Source organism: Archocentrus centrarchus, chromosome 16 (genome assembly GCF_007364275.1).
Source record: "Archocentrus centrarchus isolate MPI-CPG fArcCen1 chromosome 16, fArcCen1, whole genome shotgun sequence".
Lineage (NCBI taxonomy): Eukaryota > Metazoa > Chordata > Actinopteri > Cichliformes > Cichlidae > Archocentrus > Archocentrus centrarchus.
This window is the reverse complement of record NC_044361.1, coordinates 14,228,348-14,253,309: the sequence shown is the minus strand read 5'-3', so window position 1 is coordinate 14,253,309 and position 24,962 is coordinate 14,228,348. Positions and strand designations below refer to the sequence as shown.

Genomic DNA, 24,962 nt, shown 5'->3' with positions numbered 1-24,962 from the left:
AATGGCTGCATTCTTCAACCTGTCTCTAAGGGAGAGGCCAGCCACACATCGGAGGAAGCTCATTTCTGCAGCTTGCATTCGCAATCTCGTTCTTTTGGTCACTACCCAAGACTTGTGGCCATAGGTGAGGGTAGGGACTTAGATCGACTGGTAAATCGACAGCTTCGCTTTCACGCTCAGCTCCCTCTTCACCACGACAGACCGGTGCAGCGTCCGCATCACTGCAGACGTAGCCCCGATCTGTCTGTTAATCTCCCGTTCTCCTGTCACTTGTGAACAAGATCCCGATATACTTAAACTCCTCCACTCCACACTGCATAGAGCCCTATGAGTCCTTTTTCAAATGTCATTGTATAAATATTATTCAGTACATACATGTATATAGGAATACCTACAAGCTTGGAAAAAAGGGCTCAGAGGGGGACTAAAAGTTATGAGCTTCAGACTAACAAAGCATGACAAGAAAACAAGCAACACAGTATTATGGCTAACAAAAAACCTTTTACCCTGACATCTGGCTCTCCTGTGTACTGACCTGTATCGACCAAACTGTAATGGCTCACTGAAGTTTCAAAACCAATACATATCCATGGATTATTGTCATTGTGTTATGGCATTAATCTATCTTCCTTCCACTCTAAAGAAAAACTGAGGTATGAGCATGAATTGTTAGAACCCCAACAAACAGGAAACAGGAAGAAAGTCATTGACTGTGACAGGCAATAAAGGCCCCCGACCATCAGGCTTTCGAACATATTGTAAGGTCTTTACCTTACAATACAACACGCCTTGAGGCGACTGTTTGTTGTGGTTCAGCGCTATATAAATAAAATTGAACTGAAAATTAAAATTGAATTGAACCTGCTGTGCCACTTCTCCCATTTGACATTTCTTCCTCTCTCTCTGACATTAACCTTTCATCCCCTTTCTTCTCTGTTTCACACTCTTTTCTCTATTTAAAAAAGTGACCCCTCCACTCACCATTTTTGCTGAAAGCCAGTACTGTCAGAGGAGACATTATGACATCCACAACCTACAAGAGACATTAACAAACAAGCAAAAAAAATGTTATTTATCTGTACTGTATTCGATCCCGGTCACAAGAGAAGGAAATTGCTTTCAGTTGTCAAGTAGTAACGAGCTAGAAGAATCAGTTATAATCTGATGTAAGTTCATAAGTTCAGCTGCAAATAACGCATGGATGTGAAATAACTCAGGTTAAAACACAGAAGTGAAATAAAAATCCACCCATGTGCTGAAGGCTTCTAAGGTGTTAATATAGTTCAGTACTGTCCCCTCTAATTCAGGGCAAATAAGTGTATTTATCAACACAATCACCACCTTCCTCTAAACAGCTATATAGTTAAAATTCTGTGTGGCATATCTAAAAGCAGAGTATATATTTTTAGATAAAACTGAATAGGAGATGCTGCACTATATAAATTCTGTGGGCATCAACCACACAGACCACTGTCACAGAGGATCAAATTACTATGGAAATGCACTGCTGAATGGTTTCTTTGATCGAACAAACAAACGCACAGACACACACACGTATTTTCACAACTGTCAAAGCGCTTATTTAAGTATGAATCTGTATTGCATGAATTTGCATGATTACTAATATTACCATAGAAACACCACTAATGCTGAGTGAGTGTGTGCGAGGTCATTACATTGAAAGCCAGAGGAAGAAAACTACAAAGGATGTTGTCCACCACTTAATGGTCTGTGTATTAATATCACAGCCATCAAAAGACTGCATGAATCTACGTGCGTATGTGTGTGTATGGCTGTGTGTGTGTCTTGAGGGGTGCAGACCTGGGTGCATTCTCTCTGAACTCTGTAACTATGGGCAGTGCATCCCTCCCATTTATGAAAGCCTTTCTTATCCACATTTGTCCATTTTCCCCCCTCTTTCCCTCAGCTGCTTTACAGTGGTAAAGAAAAGAAATCCTATCACTACAACTGTAACTAAAGATTAATTTCCCGTGTAATATAAATATCCATAGTAATAAAGTGTTAAATTTGCATTTAAACATGACTAAAAAACAGGCTGTGTTGAATTACATTTCTTTAAAATTACTTTAATATAAAACAATAGTTGATGTTAACAACAATCATAATTGATTGTTACTGACTGCTATTTAGAGTGTGTTATGTGACTCTATTTGTGCTGTATAATTAAAGTTATGCTGCAGTCTTTAAGTCTTCTCTCCAAATTTGTAAATACACTAACCTAAACCACAAAATAATGAAATGAAAGGCACATACATGCAAAAACATAATTCCCAATGACAAAGTCTTTCCAAACGGTATTCAATTCTGGAACCTGCGTAGCAAATTAAATATTTTGTTTTTCCATCGCCTACGGTTTGCTTTTACAAAAGAGCAGCCGTGGAGACAAAACTAACTGCAAACTTTACTCTTTATTCACACTGTGACCAGAATTCAGAAACATTAACTAAGTCAAACATGAGTGTGTGTCCTTGTCCAGAGGACAATTAAAGCTAATCTGAGTTGGCTGTGGGTAATTAAAGTGTCTTCCTGTGTTATTGACTATCAGCCCTCCTTTTTGCTCCTATCCTCTGTTCCTCATGTCTTTCCTTTTTTCTCTCCCTCCATCCTGTCAGCTTCCTGCTGCTCTCCACTTCCATACGTCAATAGTCATTAAATACAATCTCATTGTCCCATCCCATGCACATCCACGTCTCTCTCTGTCTCATGCACGCACACGCACACAAGCATACACGTGCACGTGCACACGTGCGCGCGCGCACACACACACACACACACACACACACACACACACACACACACACACAGATCTGATGAAGCTCTGTCAGTTCAATACTTGATTAGTGTCTTTCCTAATAGTCCACATGTTGACCCTTTGTCCTCTGATCACTAACAGACAGGTTTAGTAGACTGGAAGACACACACTGAATACAATACCACCGGCCAATTCATATTATTGACAAAGGCTGTACAAATTCATTGAGACACTTTAACACACACTAGACAATTTTTTACCCCTCACTTGCTCTCTGCAAGTTTTCTATCCCAGCAAAGCAACTTGCGTATTATGTTTTTTCTAAATGAGAAAAGAAAAAAAAAAAAAAAAAAAAAAAGAGTGTGATGGTGGTGGTGGGGGGATCGATGCTGAAAATCTGACAGTTGCAGAAAAGTAACAGTATACCAGAATGATGACAGGTTGTCTCCCAAGTCCCGTCAGACGAAATGTACTGACATTTGTTGAATATCACAAGATACCTGTCCTATATTGGTGTACTAAACTATCAGCAGACAGCCAGTCACTCAGACAGACAGGTAGCCAGTCAAAACTACAACACTCAACCATTCATTCAATGCAATATCGAGCTGCATATTTCCTTGTACTTATACTTACAACATCATGATAGGGTCTGATGAGTGCATCGTGCTGGCTCAGTACTTCCACAATGGACAGAGCTGTATCTAAAGAAGAATCAAATATAATATTCACAAATACTTGTCATGTTCTCAATAAAAAACTGACCAGTAACTGAATACCTTTTAAGGATGGAGATGTATTCTGTTTGTGATGTGCTGATAAAATGGCCTTTGAGCAAGCCACTCAACCACACCACTTGATTCAGATGCATGAACAGTAGCTAAGCCCACATTCTGCACCTTATGGGCACGTATTTGTAATTCAATCTCACAGCTGTCTTCAAGTGCAGTATCTCTCTTCTTACCTTCCCCATGTGGTTTTCTTACAATTCAGTGGTGACTTGTGAGCTAAACTGTAGCCTGCTAAACTTTACTCTATTTTAACTACATGATAGTTCATTAACCTCAAAGGATTTATTTGTTTTAATCTCATTTAATTTCATTTAACCTGGAATGGTAAGGAAAGGAACTGTGCAATTTTAACAATGAAGCACATGAAGCTTTGTGAAAGAGGCTATCGCAGACTAATCAAGTGAAAAGGGAATAAAAAATACTACTGTAGATATGGTAGGAGATGATATCCAGTGATAAAACATTCATAAAGCATCTGTAAAGATACTCACCAACAGCACTGGCCAGATTTGTTTCATTGGACTCTACAGAGACAATGATGTCCTGTCAAATAGATATTTAAAAACTTGATGTGACTTCTCCTTTGAAACTGTCAGACTTCATATAAGGTTTTTCATGTTAGTTGTGTCTAGTGTCTGAGATGCTTTAAGGAATTCACTGTTGACAGTAAGAGAGAAAGGAACCACAAGTGCAATTTTTTAAATTGATACTACACTCCTGGCTTTACAAAATAATTCAGATTCATTTCATATATTGTATAATTGAAAATGAACTAAAATGTGACATCAGAACTCAGGTTACCAAAATACGAATATTTTGTTAAAGAGTTGTTAAAACTTTGACAAAATTTGGGTTCAAAAGCTCTCTGTTACTGTCTGTAGTATTTTGGCAAAATATTAAATATGTTTTTTGTTTGACTTCATGTGAACTGCTCCAATTATTTTTGAACCACTACACTAACAGGGAAGTATGTCCTACTAAATTCTTCTTATACTGATGTAATCCTATTTAAACTAAAGCTGAGAAACAGTATGTTAATATAACATCCACTGCATATGTTTCAGGTGTACTGTTCTCTCTTCAATTTTTTATTATGTTATTTTAATAGTCTCAATGGCTTTACTTAAATATCTGAAATTAAAAATATCCTAGTCAACCCTAATTGAGAGTTTTATTATTTGCCTCTAACACGTAGACACAGATGAAGTGTCAAAACATGACTGATTACCAACCACTTACCAGCAGCAATCCAATTTGAGTCAGAAACTCTCCTGTTACAATCTGAGATCTAAAGACCTGTGAGGAGACAGACACATTTTACACAGGTAAGTCAAGATAAGGCAATGGGATGACAGGGAAAAAACAACAAAAACAAGCAGTGAGGGTAGTGGTGATTTAGCTCTGCTTAGTTTATATGGTTTAGTTTATGCAATAATTTTTGTAAGCATCCTCACTTTTCTTTTAGTGCTATGTACTAAATAAATGGGGGCCTCTGTGTTAAAAACAAAGACTGCTGCTGGTAATTTATGAGAAAATCTAAGTAGGAAACTGCTAAAGCTTTTAAAATCAAACACTGAAGAGAAGTAATTTTGGTCCAGGTTACCTGGGATGAAAGAAGTTCCAGCACTATAGACAAAGTAGGCAAAGTTTCTTTAAGTCGTTTACTCTGAGCTATAGTTGGATGTCTCCTCCCAGTCACACCTCTCAGGACACAAAGGACATTATCTAAAGAGAGGACACAAGGCAAGAGGTCACATGAGGAGATGAGAAGGAATACAAGAAGAAGGCTAATGGTCTGAACTTTTTTGCAATAAAAAGCATAAACATCGGCATCTGCATTTCTTTTTTCTACCGCAACTAGCAAAAACATTTCGCGTTTTCTTAGCAAAATGACACCGAATGAATGGATTTTCAAATTTCTATGAACATGTAGGTGAAAGAACACATGGAGGAAGCACAATCTTACAGGCGTGTGTGCACTTATGTGTGTAGTTATTTGTGTGTACCCATAATCGCTGGTGCAGTGCTGCTCAGATATGCAATCAGTAAATCCAGACACTGAGACAAGTATCCTGACTGGCTGGGGATCTCTCTGAGAGGAGTGGCTTTGCGCAGGTCTCTCTCCAGGTACATCACGAGTCTAGACAGAGAGAAACATGTACTGCGTGTGTTTATATCACACAACGGAAAATATAATGGTGACATTTTTAGAAAACTTTCACCTCTGTATGTAGCATTGCAGATATATCTGCAGTATTTTTGTGGAAGCAGGTCTTTGGTCTGCTCCATTCATTGTTAGTTGTTCAGCAGTTTCAAATACACAATGAAATGAGACAGACACATTAACAATAACATGGTAGTCAATGAGCTGTAAAATTTTGACAGGACGCATAAAAATAAGGGGCAAGGAGTCCAGGAAACGGACAATTTGAGAACATTTTCATTCTCATCAGACTGTGTCTATTGAACAGTAATCAATAATATTCTGTTCACAAATTCTGAGCAGGGAGGAAAGGTTACTAACTCATATTCATTACCGTCACATAAACACATCCACACGTGTATCAACACACACATCCAAATACATTCAGAGGGGTCACATTAGTTAACAAATATCAATTCAAAGCTTAAGCGTAGCATTGGTGCGGGGGGGAATGGTGGATTATTAATTTTTCTTCATAATGTTCCATAAAAGATTACCATCCAGGGTTTACAACTATATGGAACAAAAAATGGTTACTCTTACTATGTTGTCCAGTGTATTTCCTGTGAGTATTTACTTAATATTACATTTTTTTTTAATATAAAGCAGTGTAACCTTCAGCCTGGCAAATGGTAAAGACCTTCAGATTACTCATTAAGTTTAATTATTTATTCACAGTTTAATCACAAGCCTGTCTCAATCGATCATAAGGAACAAGCTTTCCATGATCTAAGTAATCAATACTCACAATCAAATGATTTTTGCCAAGGTTGGTGCCACCAAAGTTAAATCTCTGAAGGAAGCAGACATGAAAATGCAGCTTTACCACATTGTACTTTTATTTCCATATTATTCTAATTTTATTTTAACTGAATTAATTGTTCTTACATCCTTCCAATTAATAAAATCTATAAAAAATAAAAAAAAAATCTACATAATATTTCATTTGTGCTGGGGTGCTCAAGCTTTTGTACACAACTAAACCTGCAGTAGGTAAATGGTGAATACCAACACCATGTCAATAGGATTTTTTAGGTCTCAAATTTATAAAAAGATAATGTAGACTTGGGCCCAAATCAAAATGATAAAAATACATAGATTTCACATAGTAAGGATCAAATTATGTCAATGTTACATTAAGATCCTGTTCCATGAAAGTCTGTGACAACTTCTTCTTTCAGATGTTCCCTTTTGGTTGCCCCCAGGTATTTAAACTCATCTGCCTTCACTAGTTCCTGTTACACCTGTCTCCCTCTCATTCACATACATGTGTTCTGTCTTGCTTCTGACTTTTATTCCTCTTCTCTCCAGTGCATACCTCCACCTCTCCAGGCTCTCTTCCACCTGCCCCCTAGTCTTACAACAGATCACAACACCATCTGCAAACATCTCAGTCCACGGAGACTCCTGCCTGATCTCATCTGTCAGCCTGTCCATCACCGCTGAAAACAAGAAGGGGCTCACAGGCGATCCCTGATGTAATCATGAAGGTCTGTGACTTCTCATATCTCTGACTAAAATAAGCCTTTGAAAAACCAGGAACACAGCCTAAGCATATTTTCATCTTGCATCCCATAAGAGGATCAGAGCCTACCGTCCAGTAGTTTTTTGAGATACATTGCAGCCTGGACCAAAGTAGTGGCTCAGCCAAGTGGCCAAGCCCTGTGTGTCCTTCTCTTGCAGACATTTTCCAGATTGCTGAATAAAGAGACACAATCTTGTCACCTCACTGTCAGTCACTGTGGGAGACTCACACACAACTGACCCAGCTTTGTGTGTGTGTGTGTGTGTGTGTGTGTGTGTGTGTGTGTGTGTGTGTGTGTGTGTGTGTGTGTGTGTGTGTGTGTGTGTGTGTGCCTGCACTGCTGAAAGCCATCAATTTTCACTCTCAATGACAATCTTGGCACTTGTGCAATTTTTATCTCAGAGACCAAAAAAACTCCTAAAACACATATTTTCATGCTACTTATGAACTACCGTAATTAAACACAATGTGCCTGGGTGACAATAGGACTCGGAGAAAAATGCGTGTTTCTCTACATGATTGAATCATGCAGAGTGCTCAGTGGGAGTGAGACAGGCAGGTCAACTCTGACAGCTCTAACTCAGCTAAGAGAGGGAAAGCAAGTGTGAGGAAGGAGATAAAGAGTATACAGTGTGCATGTGTGTGTGTCTGGAAGGGAAAGAGGAAAAAAACAGGCAGAGGAAAAAAGCTGAAGCTGAAAGTAAGAGGTAAAATCACTTTAATTTCCTTAAGTGGTCATTGTTAAAGGAGTCTGTATTCAGACTTGAAATTGATGTTCTGGCCCTACGGCTCTATGTCAGAGAGAACCGTCCAACTGAAGCAATCCTAAATTAAGTAACCATGTCTCTTCATTTCCATTTTCTGTCACTATTTCTTAGAGGACATAGTCAGTATGTAATCTATATACTTTAGTTAGTACTGTGTTAAGGCAATTAATATACCAAAATGCAATGTACTAGAACATTTAATTTCCTAAAAGGAAATTAAAAATGGCATGCATCAAAATACAGCCATTAGAACACAATACTGCTTCATTCTCTACCCTGAGGGAAATTTTAACTTTTGTTTTCCAAGATTATTCTCCTAAAATACCAGACCAAATCCCAGAAATTTTATTCCTCACAACCAACTCATTATTATTATTTGTGTTGCTGAAACTATGTCATTTATAGCCAAAGTTTTAGTCAATGCCGCATTTACAAAGCAAGCATGAACCCAAATGTAGAGTAAATATAACTTGTACTATTAATTTGAGATATACATTTTCAACTTTAGTTGTATAACACTATAAAATAATAAAAATACATTAAATATTTAATAGCATGCATATTTTTTTTCAGCACTGATTACTCACAGAATGTGGTCAAACCACAGACAAACACAGATTTCAGGTGTTCAAGTGAATTGATGAAATGGGAGGCATGGGTTGCAACTTTTATGGGGCCTCAGAAGAATCATTACACAGATTTAAAAAGCTGAAAAAGGCTGCAAAATCATTGCTAAAAATGTAAGTGTTCTTCAGTTTACAATAAGGCACATAAATGATAAGTAATAATAGAATAGAATGCCTTATATATATATATATATATATATATATATATATATATATATATATATATATATATATATATATATATATATATATATATATTCTATTCTATATATAGAATAGAATGCCTTTATTGTCATTATACAGGATGTACAATGAGATTGGAGGGCCACTCCTGGTCAGTGCCATGCAATAGACAGTCAAACTCTCTAAAATAAAAATAATAATATAATAATGTAATATAATAAAATATACAGAAAATAAAACACAATGTATAAAATATACAGAAAATAAAATGTATAAAAATATATACAGAAAATAAAAAGTATTAAAAATACAGAAAATAAGAGAATGTATAAAAATATATATGTTGTAAAAATAAATAAATAAAAATAAATAATACAAAATAGTTAAAAATACTGTGGCAAACCTTGTATGTTTTTCATTATTAGATCAGAAGAAGTAGATCACTGCAGAGCAAAACCGCAGCTATGAAGCATGGTGGAGGGAGCAATGTGGACTGCCCTGGATAGCTTGCAATCATTGAGGGAAAATTGAAAACTTTTGAAACATTTACAGGAGAAGGTCAGGGCTGCATTCCATTACCTGAAGCTTAGGAGGGGTTAGATGAAACAACAAAACAATGACCAAAGAACACAAGTAAATCCACAACTTCATGAATGATTCATGTCAAAGTCCTGGCCTCTTGTGACATGACCTAAAGTAGGCTGTACAATCTATACATCCCAGAAATACTGAAACTGAAACTGTTTTCACTGTTGTACAAAACTCAAAAGCAGCTACAGAAAGCATTTGATGGAGGCTGTAGCTGCTAAAGAAAGATCTACATCCATCCATTTTCTTCCATTTATCCAACTCAGGGTCACGGGGGGAACTGGAGCCTATCCCAGCTGCCATAAGGCTAAAGGCAGGGCACACCCTGGACAGGTCGCTAATCTGTTGCAGGGCTAACACAGAGAGACCGACAACCATTCACACTCACCCCAATGGTCAATTTAGAATCACCAATTAACCTAACTCCATGCAAGTCTTTGGGCTGGGGGGGACTGGAGGGCCTGGAGAGAACCTACATATACACAGTAAGAACCCAGGCAGACACAGGGAGAACATAAAAACTCCACACAGAAAGGCCCCAGACGAGATTCAAAACCAGGACCATCTTGCTGTGCGGTGTTAGCACTGCTTTACACATTTAATTTTACTGTTTCCAGCTTGCTTGGAGATTACTCAATATATTAAATTAAGGAAGATATTAAGTACATCTGGTTACTGTTTTTTAGTTTAAACAGATTGTGTTAGATTGTAATAAACTATAAGACAGACCACATTTTATAATTATTCAATTTTCTAGCTACCATACATAGAATGCATGTATAGCTAACCAAAAAAGGCTACTCACATTCCCAGCATTGCATAGTGGTGAGAAACACAGGATGATCAGTTAATGAGCAATTTGCAGCTCCACTAACATACAGTAGCATCAATTAGAGGCCCAAGGTACATACATTTGCAATATAATTCCCACAGTTGCTGTGCTACCTAAAGCAAAGGTTACCCAGAGTACACTTCACTGCCAACAAGCCCCACCAGCATTATCATGAAGGAAGTCTCCCTTAAAACAGCTCTCTGCTTTAGATAGCTGATAATTGAAAATCACTGCTTGAAAGCATGCATGGCAAGCTTTGTTGATTTAATGTGTTGAGTAACAGTTGAGTATTACATGTAGTTTTAGAATGACAGCCCCAAGGTGACCTATCCAAAGCAACCAAAGGGGAAAAAAAGAATATATTAGAAAACTTGCCTGATTTATGATCGCTGATTTATGATCACTTTATGTGCATATGATAGTTTATACTGCCTTTTTTACTGGCAGTTTCACCATGTCTGGGGAGAGGCAGAGTGGACGTAAAATGAAGACAATCCTATCTGAGTTAACAACAACTGGTTATACATCTCTGTACAGTGAATCCATTTGAAACTCTCTTGCATTTTTAGGCAGGGGGAAAAAATCAAGTGTTTAGAAAATATATGATTTAAATGTAGTCATGATATGATCTGCTGGTGAAGGGTACTACATTTAGGAGGGTTCAATCACTTATAACTCTCAGTCAGCCTGAAACCTATTGTGTGGTCTAAAGTTTCTTTAAGATGTAAAAATTTTTTTTTAACTAATGGAGTTTATTGCTTAGTGAGAATGAAATACTCTTAAACTGAAACTAATTTTATGGTGTGTACCATCTTCGTTCCAGTGCACTCAGCCAGTTGTAATAACATTGGAACCAACTTTATTGGCTTAGTACAAAGAGTAAGGAAATTTGTGTTTAGTCGACTATTTCTGTTTTGTAACAATGCTTCTTGTCAATAAATCTTATACCATTGGAAAGCCTGTTTATTTCTCCTTAAATGGTGCCATATTTGTGAGGAAAATGCATTTGTGGGTTGAGCAGCAGAGTTGAGTATGTGGGGTGTGCCCATGAAAAACTTGCCAAATCTTCTCTGTCAATGCCAAACAGCTTATTCTGCTATTGACATCGTGTTATATTTTATTGGATTTTATGATTTAAGTCTAAAGAAACAATATTGGCAATTTAACAATTTATTAATTTACCAAACAGGGGCCTCAATAGCATACACAGCCACAAAAGCCTGGCACCTCCTCATGCTACACTGCTGTGGGTGATGGCATCCCATTCTTCAACCAGCAATTGTCGCAAGCCAGCCAGTGTGGTTGTGTTGGTTACTTTGGCATGAACAGCACACCCAAGCTGATCCCACAAGTGTTCAGTGGGGTTGAGATTGGGACTGCAGGCAGGCCGTTCCATCCTCTACACTACCAAATTCTGGGAGTAGTCTCTTAAACCCGCTCTGTGGGGTCAAGTGTTGTTATCTTGGAGGATGGAATTTTGTCCCAGACTGTGGAGATATGAGATTGCCACTGGTTGCAGAATCTCATCTCAGTGTCTCTCTGCATTGAGATTGCCTCCAGTGATGACAAGCCTTGTTTTTACAGTAAGGAAGATGCCACCACACACCATCACACTGCCTCCATCAAAAGCTGTTACCCTGCCGGTGCAGCAATTAACATAGCATTCTCTGCATCTTCTCCACTCTTTGACCCTGTGATCCAACTGCTGTAGGCAGAATCTGGCAAGTTTTCCTGGGCCCAAACCCCATACTCAACTCTGCTGCTCAACCCACAAATGCATTTTCTGTAAAAATGTGGCTCCATTTAAGAGGAAATAAACAGTCTTTCAATCAGTTAAGGTTTATTGCCAAGAAGCATTGTTACAACAAAGAAATAATCAACCAAACACAAATTTCCTTACTTTGCTAAGTTTAGTTTAACACCTATTTAGGTAGATAAACTAGCTGTCGGGATAGTTTGGGATTTTTTTCTAACACTAGTTTCTTTAAAGTGAACATTATAACATTCCAGGGAAAAAAAAATCTTGTATTTGCCAACCCACAAACTATACTGAAGAGGGAATTTGGTTTTAGCTGTGGTGAGGCTGGGTAAGAGAACACACTCTCATACTGAAATCTACAGCTAAATAATTAAAGGGAAATCCCACCCTGAAATGGATTTCACAAATGCTGCGTGCTTGTTCTCTGACAGCTCAGTCTATGTGTGAACACTGGCAACTACATTCCAGAGAAACTAATTAGCCAGTGGTCTGACAGACTGAGTGGAGTTAAGAATGAGCTTCACTGGTCTAAATCTCAGTACAGTTAGACAGTTGAAGGGTGCACAGTGAAATGTGGTAAGTTAAGACAGGCATAACACTACCCAAAGCAAGATTAATGTGTTATAAGTGTGTTGCAATACAGTTCATTAAAAGGAGTGATTCTCTAATTCACAAAATTATTATTCAAACTTGCACCATCACTGCATCTAGTTAATATCCTTTTCAGAGCTACTACTGAGAAGGCCACAGAGAGTTTTATGTTCTAATTAGGAAATCAGTTCCAGCTTAATGTTTCAACTAACTTGAGCTCAAACTCATAGAGCTGTTTATGAAGACCTGACTCATGAGATTCAATCAATTTTCATAGATTCACACATCATACTTTGTAGATGTTAACTTGGTCAAAATAAAACATGATAAAAACACCAAAACAACATGTTCATACATGAGTACACATTGTCAGTATGTGAGTGTGTGATGTGTGAGTGTATTTACCTGTTTTGACAGCAGTAAAGTAGAGTGTGTGTGCTGTCTTGTATAAGTAAAAGGAGCAGTAGTAATGTTTTGGCTCTTATTATTGTAGATGGACTCTCTAGACAACGTAGCACTCTCAACACCAGATCCTATAAATGAGTAAATTAAAATTAGTACTCAAACACATTACAAACCATGGCAACATAGCTAGTGCTGTGTGAGAAAGGTCGTGGCAAACTGTAGTCCTGGGGACACCTACTGTTCTGGGAACTACAACCAGGTTCCCAAAAAAGTTGAGATGCTTTAATATGTAAAGAAGAAAGCAGAACACAATGATTTCCAAATAATGTTCACTCTAGAGAAACATGTAAAATATTAAAACTGAAGACATTTATTTTTTTTCTTTTTCAGTTAATGCTGATTCTGAAGCTGCACAGACATATGAACAGTGGCAGTTCCTGCTATAGTAGGTGTCAAAAGGACCACATTTTGCCATGATGGCAGACACACAATAGTGTCTCTGCCATAATATATGCCACATAATATATGCCAACAATAGTAGTCACAGCTCGTCATCTGAATGTAGTAGTAACAGCTAAGTACTCAGAACATCATTAAGTTGACTACATTGTGACCAGTGTGATCCCATTGCAAGATATTCACAAGCTGTTAATTATTCTGCTGGTGTGCTCCACCCAAAAACACCTCCACCTAAAAACACCTAAGCTTTGCAATTAAGACAAATTCGATAAAGTCAACAATTTTAACAGATTTCAATATCACAAATTGTAAACATTTTAACTGAAAATGTTAATGTGTTAACATTGTAAGTAACCTGGTTCATTTAAAGTTTTAAGAGAAAATTTTACACATTGCTGTTCTAAGTTTATCTTATCACAAGAAACAGAAATTAACAGAAAGGAGAAAAATGTTCAAATTAATAACTTCCTCAAGGTGTTCAATTTTTTTTTCTTCTAATTTTTAGAAAATGTATGTAAAACATCCTCAGACTTAATCTGCCCACACACAAACTCGCATGCCTACAGCTACTACAACTATTCACTCAGCAGCAGTAACTGGTTGGAAAAAATTTTGACTGACCACCCTTCATTACCATTATCATAATCACCAGCACCACAGACCACCCAATGTGTGTGTGTGTGTGTGTGTGTGTGTGTGTGTGTGTGTGTGTGTGTGTGTGTGTGTGTAACAGCAATGAGAAAGCATGTGCATACATGTGTGTTTATGGAGTGACACACTAAGTTAATTAATTTCAAAAGCCCAGTAGTGTGTGCCTTGCTGATAAGTCCCACCCCACTACCCATAATGCTTTGCTGAAGTAGAAGGCTAGAGCATGTTCATTCAGCCAATTAGCCTAGATACTGACACACTCAACAAATTAATGCTTGTGCTTGAGTGTACACACACAAAAAGTCACTCACTCACATGCATACACAGACACACACACACACTAACAGAGTTCTGTAAACAAACTCTTGGTCTGTCTGTCTTTGTGCCAGGGGAGAGTGCGGCGCGAAGGGGGGGAGGGGATAGGAGGGTGAATGCATATCATTGTATAATTAGAGCAGAGTTGAAGTACTAAGTTTGTATTCCGGTGTTAAATTGGAAATACTCAATGCAAATAAATTCAGTTCAGAGTCAATTACCAATGCTAGACTCCAAGTTAAAAACCTTCAAATCAATTTCAGCTCCTCTGCCTTACCAAGATTAGCACATCACATACACTCTTGATGGGCTGTCTTATGAAAAATTAAATAAGTAATTCCTGACAAATTAGTTCATGAACAGTTCAGCATCAGTTCATGAACTGTGTGGGAGCGAGAAAGAGAGCCACACTAACGAAGAGAGTGGAAAAAGCAATGTGAAGATATGTTAAGAATTTGACAAGGCCAGTTTTGTTTGTTCTTCATGTTGTTGTGTAGTTATTCAGGAGTGTTTTCATCCCTCAGCCACTGAGTAAAATTCCCTAATTAGAGATATTCCTCACATAACTAAAAATCAACCCTTACTCTGTAGCCATGTTACCACCAAAATTGTTCGTCAAATAATGCTGTAGCAATTTCAACGAGACATTAAAACATGATGGTTGTTTGTGTCTAGGTATCTTATTGACATATATTATTACATACACTCACCAGACACTTTCATAGGTACACCTTGCTAGTACTGGGGTGGACATGCTTTTGCCTTCAGAATTGCCTTAATTCTTCCTGGCAAAGATTCAACAAGGTGCTGGAAATCTTCCTCTGAGATTTTGGTCCATATTGACATGATAGCGCTGCACAGCTGTTGTACTAAGGAGCCCAAAGTATGCCAAGAAAATACGCCTCACACCATTATACCACTGTCATGCTTTCATGTTGTTTACCTAGCATCTGAATGTTGCAACAGACGCATCAGGCCAGGCAACATTTTTCCAGTCTTTTATTATCCAAATTTGGTGAGCCCATGTGAACTGCAGCCTCAGTTTCTTGCTCTTAGCTAACAGTGTTAGTGCCCAGTGTGGTCTTCTGTTGCTGTAGCCGATCTGGTTCAAGGTTCAACGTGTTATGAGTTCAGAGATTCTCTTCTGCCTACCTTGGTTGTAACAAGCAGTTATTTGAGTTATTGTTGCCTTCCTATCACCATGAAACTGCCTCAGTGATGCATCTTCGCCCAGAACACTGCCGCTCGCTGGATATCTTCTCTTTTTCAGCCCATTATGAAGCTTCGGTGTCCATTCAATAAGGAAGATCTGAAATCACTCATCTGCCTACTTTCCCAGGTGTTTGGCTACTTCTCTATTTTACATCACTCCCACTTTCCCACACTGTCAAACTCAATGCTGACTTCATCACTTCTAGTCCAATCATCTTTCTGCCCACCTTCCGCTAATCAATCAACCTCCATTCAGTGTGCTTTAAATATCACTGCTTATCTGTCATTCTCCCTTCCAGACTCATTCATGCAACCCACCACCTCCTCTTCACCACCCAAGAGCTCCTTCCAAACCACCACGGTCTTGACTCCGGGGGTCCTGCCCTAATTCCTATCTCTACTGGGATTCCCTTCGGCTTCGATGGGCCATTGGAGTCTAATTGCCAAATAGCTAATTGTATTTATTATCAATAAATCATGTTCAGTTTCTCCCAGTGATCTCTCCTTTTTGAACTGATGCTCAGTTTGAACTGTAGCCATTCATCTTGACCATGACTACAATCTCAATTCCAAAAAAGCTGCGACGCTGTTTAAACTGTAAATAAAAACAGAACGCAATGATTTGCAAAAATCATAAACCCATATTTTATCCACAATAGATCTAAACTGAGACATTTTCCTATTTCATGAAAAATATTTGCTTGTTTTGAATTTGATGGTAACAACATGTCTCAAAAAAGTCAGGATGGGGTAACAAAAGGCTAGAAAAGTAAGTGGCACTCAAAAGAAATGGCTGGAGGAACATTTTTCAAATAATTAGGTTAACTGGCATTTTAGAGTGGCAGAGTTTCTCAGAAGTAAAAATGGCAGAGGTTCACCAGTCTACAAAAGAACTATGTCTATAAATTGCAGAACACTTTCAGTCTAATCTTCCTCAATGTAAAATTGCACAGACTAAGTATCTCAGCATAATATCATCAAAAGATTCAGAAACTCTAAAGGGACAAGGCCGAAAATCAATACTGGATGCCCATGATCTTCATGCCCTCAGGTGGCACTGCATTAATAACAGATATGATTCTGGCATGGAAATCTCTGCATGGGCTCAGGAACACTTCCAGAAATCACTGTCTGTGAACACAGCTTGCAGTGCCATCCACAAAAGCAGGTTAAAGCTCTGTCATGCAAAGAAGCCATATGTGAACATGATCCAAAAATGCTGCTGTCTTCTCTGGGCCAGAGCATATTTCAGATAGTCTGAGGCAAACCGGAAAACCGTTCTGTGGTCAGACTAATCAAAATTTGAAATTCTTTTTGGAAAACATGGACACCGCGTTCTCCAGTCTAAAGTGGAAAGGGACCATCTGGCTTGTTATCGGTGCTCAGTTCAAAAGTATAGGGGTGCATAAGTGCTTATGGAACTGGCAGCTTGCACATCTAGAAAGGCGCCATCACTGCTGAAAGGTATATACAGGTTTTAGAGCAGCATATACTTGTATCCAGATGACGCCTTTTTCAGGGAGGGCCTTCCATATTTCAGCAACACATACAGCAGCTATTACAACAGGATGGCTTCATAGTAGACGAGTCCAGATCCTTTCACCAGCTGCAAACATTTGAAGCATCATGAAGAGAAAACTATGACAAAGATGATACAGGACTGTTGAGAAGCTAGAATACTCCATCAGAAAAGAATGGGACATTTCTTTTCCAAAAGTTCAGCAGCTGCTCTCCTCAGTTCACAGACATTTACAGGCTGTTGTTAACAGAAGAGGGGATGCTACACAGTGGTAAACATGGCCGTGTCTCAACTATTTTGAGATGTGTTGCTGCTATCAAATTCAAAATGATTTTATTAAAATGGTATGTGTTCTCAGATTAAACATTTGGTGTGTTTTCTATGCTCTATTCTGAATAAAATATGGCTTTATGAGATTTGGACATTACTGCATTCTATTTTTATTTACAGTTTATGCAGTGTCCCAACTTTTTTTGGAATTTGGGTTATGCGTACCTAAATGCAGTGAGGTGCTGCCATGTGACTGGCTGATTAGATCAGCAGTTAACATTAATGAGCAGTTGAACAGGTGCAACTAATGCAGTGGCTGGTGAGTGTAGTCAAACATGTGTGAAAGGATACACATACCTTGCTGTGTGTGATGCGGCGTTTTTGGGTGCGTGAGTTGAGCAAGGCAGTGGCCACAGCAGTGAGCAGGTGCTGCTGAACCCGGGCCCCTGCTCCCTCTATGTCCTTCAAGATGGCTGCTGGGCCACAGGTGTCAATTACTGCCAGGAAGATTGCTGGGACCACCCTGGTCAGCCTAGAAAGAGACTGGAAAAACAGACTGACATGCACACTCTGAGATAATGGACGCTCCTCTGTGATGTAATTTCTTGCCATTAGAGCTGTAAAGAAGGAACAAGTGCCCAGTGACAAATGACTTAGAAATGCATTCACATCCCCTCCCACTGTGCCAGTAAGAAAACCATTAATATAATTCAAAGCCTGATAGTGGGAGTGTATCAAATGCTTCACGTGGCCTGAATTAATACACTTACACAGTCCATCATGACAAAGATGGGTAAAGAAAAGTTGGTATATTTCCAAAAAGGACTTGGTTTGTGACTCATCATGAAAAAGGCAACTGATATTCATCACCTGGGACTGACTAGGAGAATCTAATCAGAATTCATTATTTTTAGCAGTCAGAATATAACAGCAATATAACAAATTCAAACAGTCAAGCATCACATTACACAAAGTAAGCACAGCCAAATGGGCTGTGCTTACTTTGTGTAATGTGTTGCGAAAAAGCCTTTTTAATCTGTGTAAGTTGACTTTTTCAAAGTCAACTTACACAGTGCTATTGACTTTTTCAAAGACAACTTACTTGGGTTAACCTCCAAGTTTTTATTGTATGTTTGAAGCTTCTACAAAGGTAGCTGTATATGTGTACACACTCACACATGCTCGACTGTGTGTGTAGGCATGTGAGCTTACAGAGATAGCAGTGACTCTGACAGCCTCCACCGTGGAGTGAGTGAACAGGTACCACAGGGCGGAGCCTATCTCTGTGGTAACCAGGTGATGGGAGGGACCAGACATCACTGTTGATATGTTCTCTATCACTTTTGCTGCCATATGATGAACTGTAGAGTCATCCTGGAAGACAAACATACACACACCTCGAAATCATGTACATCAATTCTGATATGGTGATCAGCTAACTACACTGGGAGTATACAAGGTAATGCATAATTTAAGTATGTAGTATATAGTAAAATAATCCATTTAAGCTGACACTGACAACACTACTAACCACACTTATAACAATAGGTTAGTGACTAAACTCCCAATAGTTGTCCTTCAATTTCTTTAAGTTGACGAAGAAAAAGAATAACAAATATAAACAATACAGACAGAAAAGATATGGTCTTATTACAGCATGTGCTGAAAAACACGTAGAGTGCCAGAACAATCTGGTGGTGAAGGTCAAACGTGTGTAAAGGCAAGCTTTCATACTGGTGTGTGAAACTGCACATGCATCTTAATAGCAGAGCATATCACAATGATAAGGGTTCAGCATTTTCTGTGTCAGTTAAATTCAAAACCCGATCACTGAAAAATGTGACCACAATGAACAAAGAACTAATGAAATCACAAACTGATAATTAGATCAGCTCTCAATGACATCTTGGTACAAAATGGAGACAGAAGTTGTGTATATGAGTGAACTTGTGTATTAATGTGTATGCGTTTGCGCTCATATTCGATGTGTATACCGTATGTGCCCACACACCTTTGCCTCAGTAGAGAATAGTTGTCAGTGTTCAGACAATGGGCTAATCAAATCTCTGTGGCTGAGGAAATTAGTTTTCCAGGAATGTCATTGTGGAGAAAGCCAGGAAGTAGAACAGAAGTGATTGCCTCTGTCAAGTTATTATTGTGTTTCACTGTGTTACATCATTTACACGCTACCCTCCCTAGATATGTGATACGATAAAACCTATTCATAAAAAAACAGATAATAATATTTTGTGGTAAAGGTTCGTATGAACAACAAAAACAATTATTTCACTCTGGCTATTTAGTATGTTAATTCTAAACAATACAGCAGTTTATACTTAAAAGCTGTTGTATAGTTCACACAGTCAATACTTCTTTATATAGAAGAAGCACAACACATGAGTAATAGGAGACTTAAGACAAAGAACAAACAATAATAGTGATATTGAAAATATACTTTTTGGATTCAGTAATAAACTGTTTTTAGTTTCTTTCCTCACAAACAACTGAACCCATGATGTAAATGATGTACACATTAGACCCAAGTGGTAACAAGTTTTTACATAATGTGTACCATTAAAACTGTCATAAATATTTTAATTGAATCTGACTGTGGCTTATCACAAAATGATGGACACATTTTCCTCTGACATTTAAGAAAGCATCAGTTTTCAGGCCTTGGTTATTTCACATTATATATCAGATACATCATATTCAAGTACATGGAAACAAAATAAAAACTGATAACTTAGACAGATGACCTATTAATCCAATATAGAAGATCTCATTGTACTATTCACCACCAAGAGACTATGATGAACAACAGCATAATGAATACTCTGGCACCCCTCCGGGAACTGGTAGAATGGTCTGTTCCAGCATTCCCCAGGCCGTACGGGCCAGCTCACTAATGAGCCCACGGGGGAGCACCCACTGTCTGTGTGTTTAATAGACTGTAGCCCTGCCAGGAACTACACAGAGAAGAGGGGGGGTGTTAAAGACAAAGAGAGAGAGAGACAGAGCGAGAGAGATATATCCTTACATGTGGTGAGAAACAAGTAGCTCATGCAAGAAATTCCATCATTATGATGCAGAGAGAAATACAGGAGACAGAGGAAAGAGTAAGTCATTCACACTATAATGTGTCCCAGTATAAGCACACTCACTATACTATCCATAAAGCTCTAGTTAGATTTTACATTCCCAGAAAGGTAAGTTCAAATAAATTAAAGCAACATTTTTACAATTGTTCTTCCAATTACCTGGCTGCATGATGATGATATATCATAAGTTAGTTAGTCAGGCTGGAAAGTGAACCACTGTGGTTCTGCAGGGTATAGAAGGTCCTTAACCCATCAGCAGGATCAGTATCTGCTCCTTTGTGCAAGAAGGAACAGGATGAGCACTGCCAGAGCTACAAAATGATCTCCACTGGTGTGACTGTCTCTGACCCAACAACAGAAACAGACTTCATGAGTGTGGCGTGAAGGCACTGTACTCACTGTCGAGTACCGTGGAGCCTGATTGGTACTGACTTTGAATTAGGCAGTGTGTCATCAAGTAGCTCACTAGAAAAGTCAGGTGGTTAATGGCCTTAATTTATTTACACTTATATATGCTGCTGCTTGCAAGCTGTGAGCATCGATAAAAAGCTATCCAGTAAATATTATTGCAAATTTTCGTGAAATATGGTGATATAATTTTGAGGCTATATCACCCACCCTTATAACTTACTAAGATCTCTGTTACTGCGTTGACCACAAAAAAAAAACAACTGACTACAAATGGTGTTAAAAAAGGATGTCACAAAAGTAATCACATCTCTTCAAATCATTGTTTTCCACACTTCTAGGCTAATGCTCTGAGACAAAAATGTACATCATGTATGGAGAAAAAAAAGGAACAGCACACCAACACCATCATTCCCAACTGTGAGCCATAATGAAGGTGGTTTGGCCAAGACACCTTGCAATCATTGTGAGAACAATGAAGTGATGCAACAAGACACTGACCTAAAGTCAGTATCCTGCTCTTAAGCCAACTGACATGCTCTAGCATTACATGAAGGCCGTTCAATTGAGACATGCTGTAATGGGAATGGCCCCAAATTCCTCCTCATTGTTGCGTGAGCAAGCAGCTACAGGAAATGTCTGAATGAGTTTGTTGCTGCTGGAAGAGGTTCTACCAGCTACTAAACTTAATTTTACCTTTTTAGGCTAGCACTGTGTGTAATCACTCAGTGTGTTTGATGAAGACACGAGCACAGCATTTTGTATGTTACTGGAGTAGTCATATTGCTTTTGTAACTGTGATTTCTATACAGGTCACACAGCATAGTGGGGGGTGGGGGTGTCATTTAATATAAACTGCTCAAGATAATCCAACCACCATTATGCTACCAAATATGGAACAGGACTACTACTGCTGCTGGTGAGACAATGACACACACACTGGGGGATTTGTTTACCAAATGTAGAGAAAGAAGTAAATTGCTGTAGTTTAAAATCTGGAGCTAAATTTTGAACGCAGAACTCCTCTCACCACTTTGTTTCATGAAGCTGGAGGAGAACATGAGTCAACCTCTATTTAAAGCCATTTTTGGCAACACAACTCACAAAAAATGTATTAAAAATAATACAAAAAAAAAAATTACTCAAGGCAAAACAGTAAGCACAGAGTTACAAAAACACACTCGCTCAGTAAACATTTGCTTGGCTGGAGTCAAAAAGACACTGGAAAACATCTGCTTCCATTGATGTCCAAGATCTAAAAAGTCTTTTAACAATTTTCTTAAATACTATCTGAAATGAATTTTACTCTTACTATGTACATGATGAAGTTCAACCTCCATTTTTTTTTAGTTATATATTGAAAATGCACGTCATATCCAGATAGACAGATGAAGCTAATCAGATTTGTAAATGCAGTCTCAGCTAAATTCTATCAACAACTTTACTATGACTTCCACAACCAACACACAGTAGCACTCACGATAAATGCTCACATGCCATCAGCAGAAACACGGGGTGGTTCAGCATCTTGTCCAACAACAGGTTCACACGTGAAGGGGCTGAGGATCAACCACTAACTATGCTCTTAACACCTGGGAACACGAAATACTAACACTGAGGATATGTTACAATTTAGTGTGTGTCATAGTATTTCACTCAAAAAAGAAGAGTGTCAACTTCTAGGTTTTGCTAGAGTTAAAGTTGAGGAACTGTTAAAATAAATAGCCTGAGAAAACATGGCATGCTAAGCCTCATTCTATCAATAATTGTATGAGCTATTAAAATTCAGAATCAAGTTGCAAGTGCCAGAGTCATTTTACTGGTAATTGGAATGACTGCACTGCAATTTCTCTTCATGACCTCAGCTGACAAGACAAGGTTGCACAATGCTCTTGTATGCCTCTTCTAGTTTACTGACAGCACGGATGTGTTTGGAATATTTTGGTACCCTCTTCTGCGGTTTTTTACCCAATGTGTGGACATGTGTTGGGTTGGAGTAAATCAGATTTAGAGGGCTATGAATTCTAAAAATGTACTAATATTAAGTATATTTCTAACATTAGGAGTTACTGTTAAAATAAATTATACCAGAGCGCTGGTATAGTTCACTGGTTGAGACTCAGGTTCAAGCCTGCCCCAGGCCACTTCCTGCATGTTGTTCCCCCTACTTTCTCTGCCGCCCTTTCCTGTCTACTGTATTGTCCTTCGACAAATTCCAAATCATTCACGGCTTAAAAAAAAAAAAAAAAAGACTGATCCTGTAATCTTGTAAGATTAACTTTACTGGGAAAATAGATTCATGATCTCCAATAAAAGTTGCAAAACCAGACAAAAAGCATTCCAGCATAACTACTTCAAAAACATACAAGAAACAAAAACTTTAAGATGCTTAAATTGAGCTTTCCAGAAGTGCTTTTGGCAGCTCTAATATATCCAGCTATAGGAACGCATACAGCAAAGCATACAGTTTTCAATATTAAATTTGCAAGGTTTAAATTTCATAACTGGCAAAAAAAAAAAAAATACAAAAACAAACAAACAAACAAAAAACCCCACCTGTATCAGGTCTTCAAAAAAGAAAAGAAAAGAAAAAAAAGGAAGCAGCAATCTATTTCATCAGAATTCAACAGGACTAACTGGCTCTCTGGCAACTTAGTTGAAACTAAAAAAAAAAAATCTCTCTTATTCCACAGCTTAGTAAGATTTATATGCTTTGAACCCCTGGCAAAAAAAGAAGAAAAAAAAGTTGTTTTCAAATAAAAGAGTTCAAAGGCTAGGCAGATGCTGAACAATAAAATCCTGTCTTCAAATGTTGATCAGTGGATTAGGTTTATATCCAAACATGTTTGCACCTGTCCTCTGAGTCTCAAGTACAAAGGCAAACAGATTACGAAAACTAAATCACTTTACTTGAGTAGAAGTTTTATGCGTGTATATGTGCACATGTTCACGTTTCATGTGGTTTCTTGCTCCAATTAAAATCCTTTAGAAGCCAGTGCACCTGGTTTTGAATGAGCCCCCATGGCAGCAACACAGACGTCTACCAGTCTTGCACACTATACATCTAACACTCCAGAGGCTTATAGACCAACAGGTAGTCAGTGAGAAACAAAGGATTAGAAGGTAACATGGACAAAGTAGCTGAAGGAGAAAAAAGTTAATGTACAAGTACCAGTAATAGAGACATGGGAAAGGACAGATCAAAATGCAAAACAAACAAATAAACAAAAAAAAGCAGATGCCCATTACCAAAAGCCAAAAACAAAACAAAACTACAGATAAAATATAGCTGCAAGCACTGAGGAAGGGGAAGAAGTTCAATAGGGCTGTCATTGAGGCAACTTCATCTGTTCATGTAAAGAGCCTGGATGGAATTGCTGATAAAACAAATGCATTATTGCTTATTACAGCGCCGCCAAATGGTCAAATTATGCAATTTTCTTTCCCCCCGATGTCAGTACAAAACAATTTTGCAAAGATACTAGTTCACTTTTTGCTCTATGCCAAATAAGTGATTGGCTGGGCATCTGTGCCAATTTTGGCAAATAAATAAATAAGTGCTGGCCTGCAAATAGTTTTTTAAAAAAACCTTTTCAGCAGAGAATGGCACGAACTGAAGAAACGCTTTGGACTCCACTTTAAATGTATGGATAAAAAGAAGAAGATGGATGGATGGATGGATGGAATCTGTAGGAGTATGATTGTATGAGAATAACTGTTAAATGTATTTAAAAAAGTTTTGTATGATCCTGCTGCAAAGAATTGTGGGATTGTCATTTTCTGTAAAGGGCGATCCAGTGTGTCCTACTGTAAGGGTGATAAAGGGAGTCCTGAAGCACATTTCCTTGGCAGTTAGAGAATTCAGCGAGAAATCAGCTCAAAGTGGCATATGAGCCTGATCTCAGTACTAAAAATACAATCTGACTAAACTACCAACACGCATAAAGTTTATATGTCTTTATTAAACACAGTAACTACTCAGTC

The 24,962-nt window shown here is 38.2% G+C and overlaps 1 protein-coding gene across 3 annotated transcripts in view; it reads right to left on the bottom strand.

The window, feature by feature from the left end:
- ulk4 (unc-51 like kinase 4) overlaps positions 1 to 24,962 on the bottom strand; it is a 92,404-nt gene that overhangs the window by 35,676 nt on the left and 31,766 nt on the right. For all 3 annotated transcript variants that reach the window (XM_030749211.1, XM_030749209.1, XM_030749210.1), the window contains exons 19-27: positions 18,682 to 18,843; positions 17,827 to 18,012; positions 13,044 to 13,171; positions 5,571 to 5,704; positions 5,168 to 5,289; positions 4,804 to 4,860; positions 4,056 to 4,107; positions 3,410 to 3,477; positions 982 to 1,033 (exon numbers count right to left, since the gene is read on the bottom strand). In XM_030749211.1, coding sequence (XP_030605071.1) covers positions 982 to 1,033; positions 3,410 to 3,477; positions 4,056 to 4,107; positions 4,804 to 4,860; positions 5,168 to 5,289; positions 5,571 to 5,704; positions 13,044 to 13,171; positions 17,827 to 18,012; positions 18,682 to 18,843 — 961 coding nt within the window. The remainder of the gene's footprint in view (positions 1 to 981; positions 1,034 to 3,409; positions 3,478 to 4,055; positions 4,108 to 4,803; positions 4,861 to 5,167; positions 5,290 to 5,570; positions 5,705 to 13,043; positions 13,172 to 17,826; positions 18,013 to 18,681; positions 18,844 to 24,962) is intronic.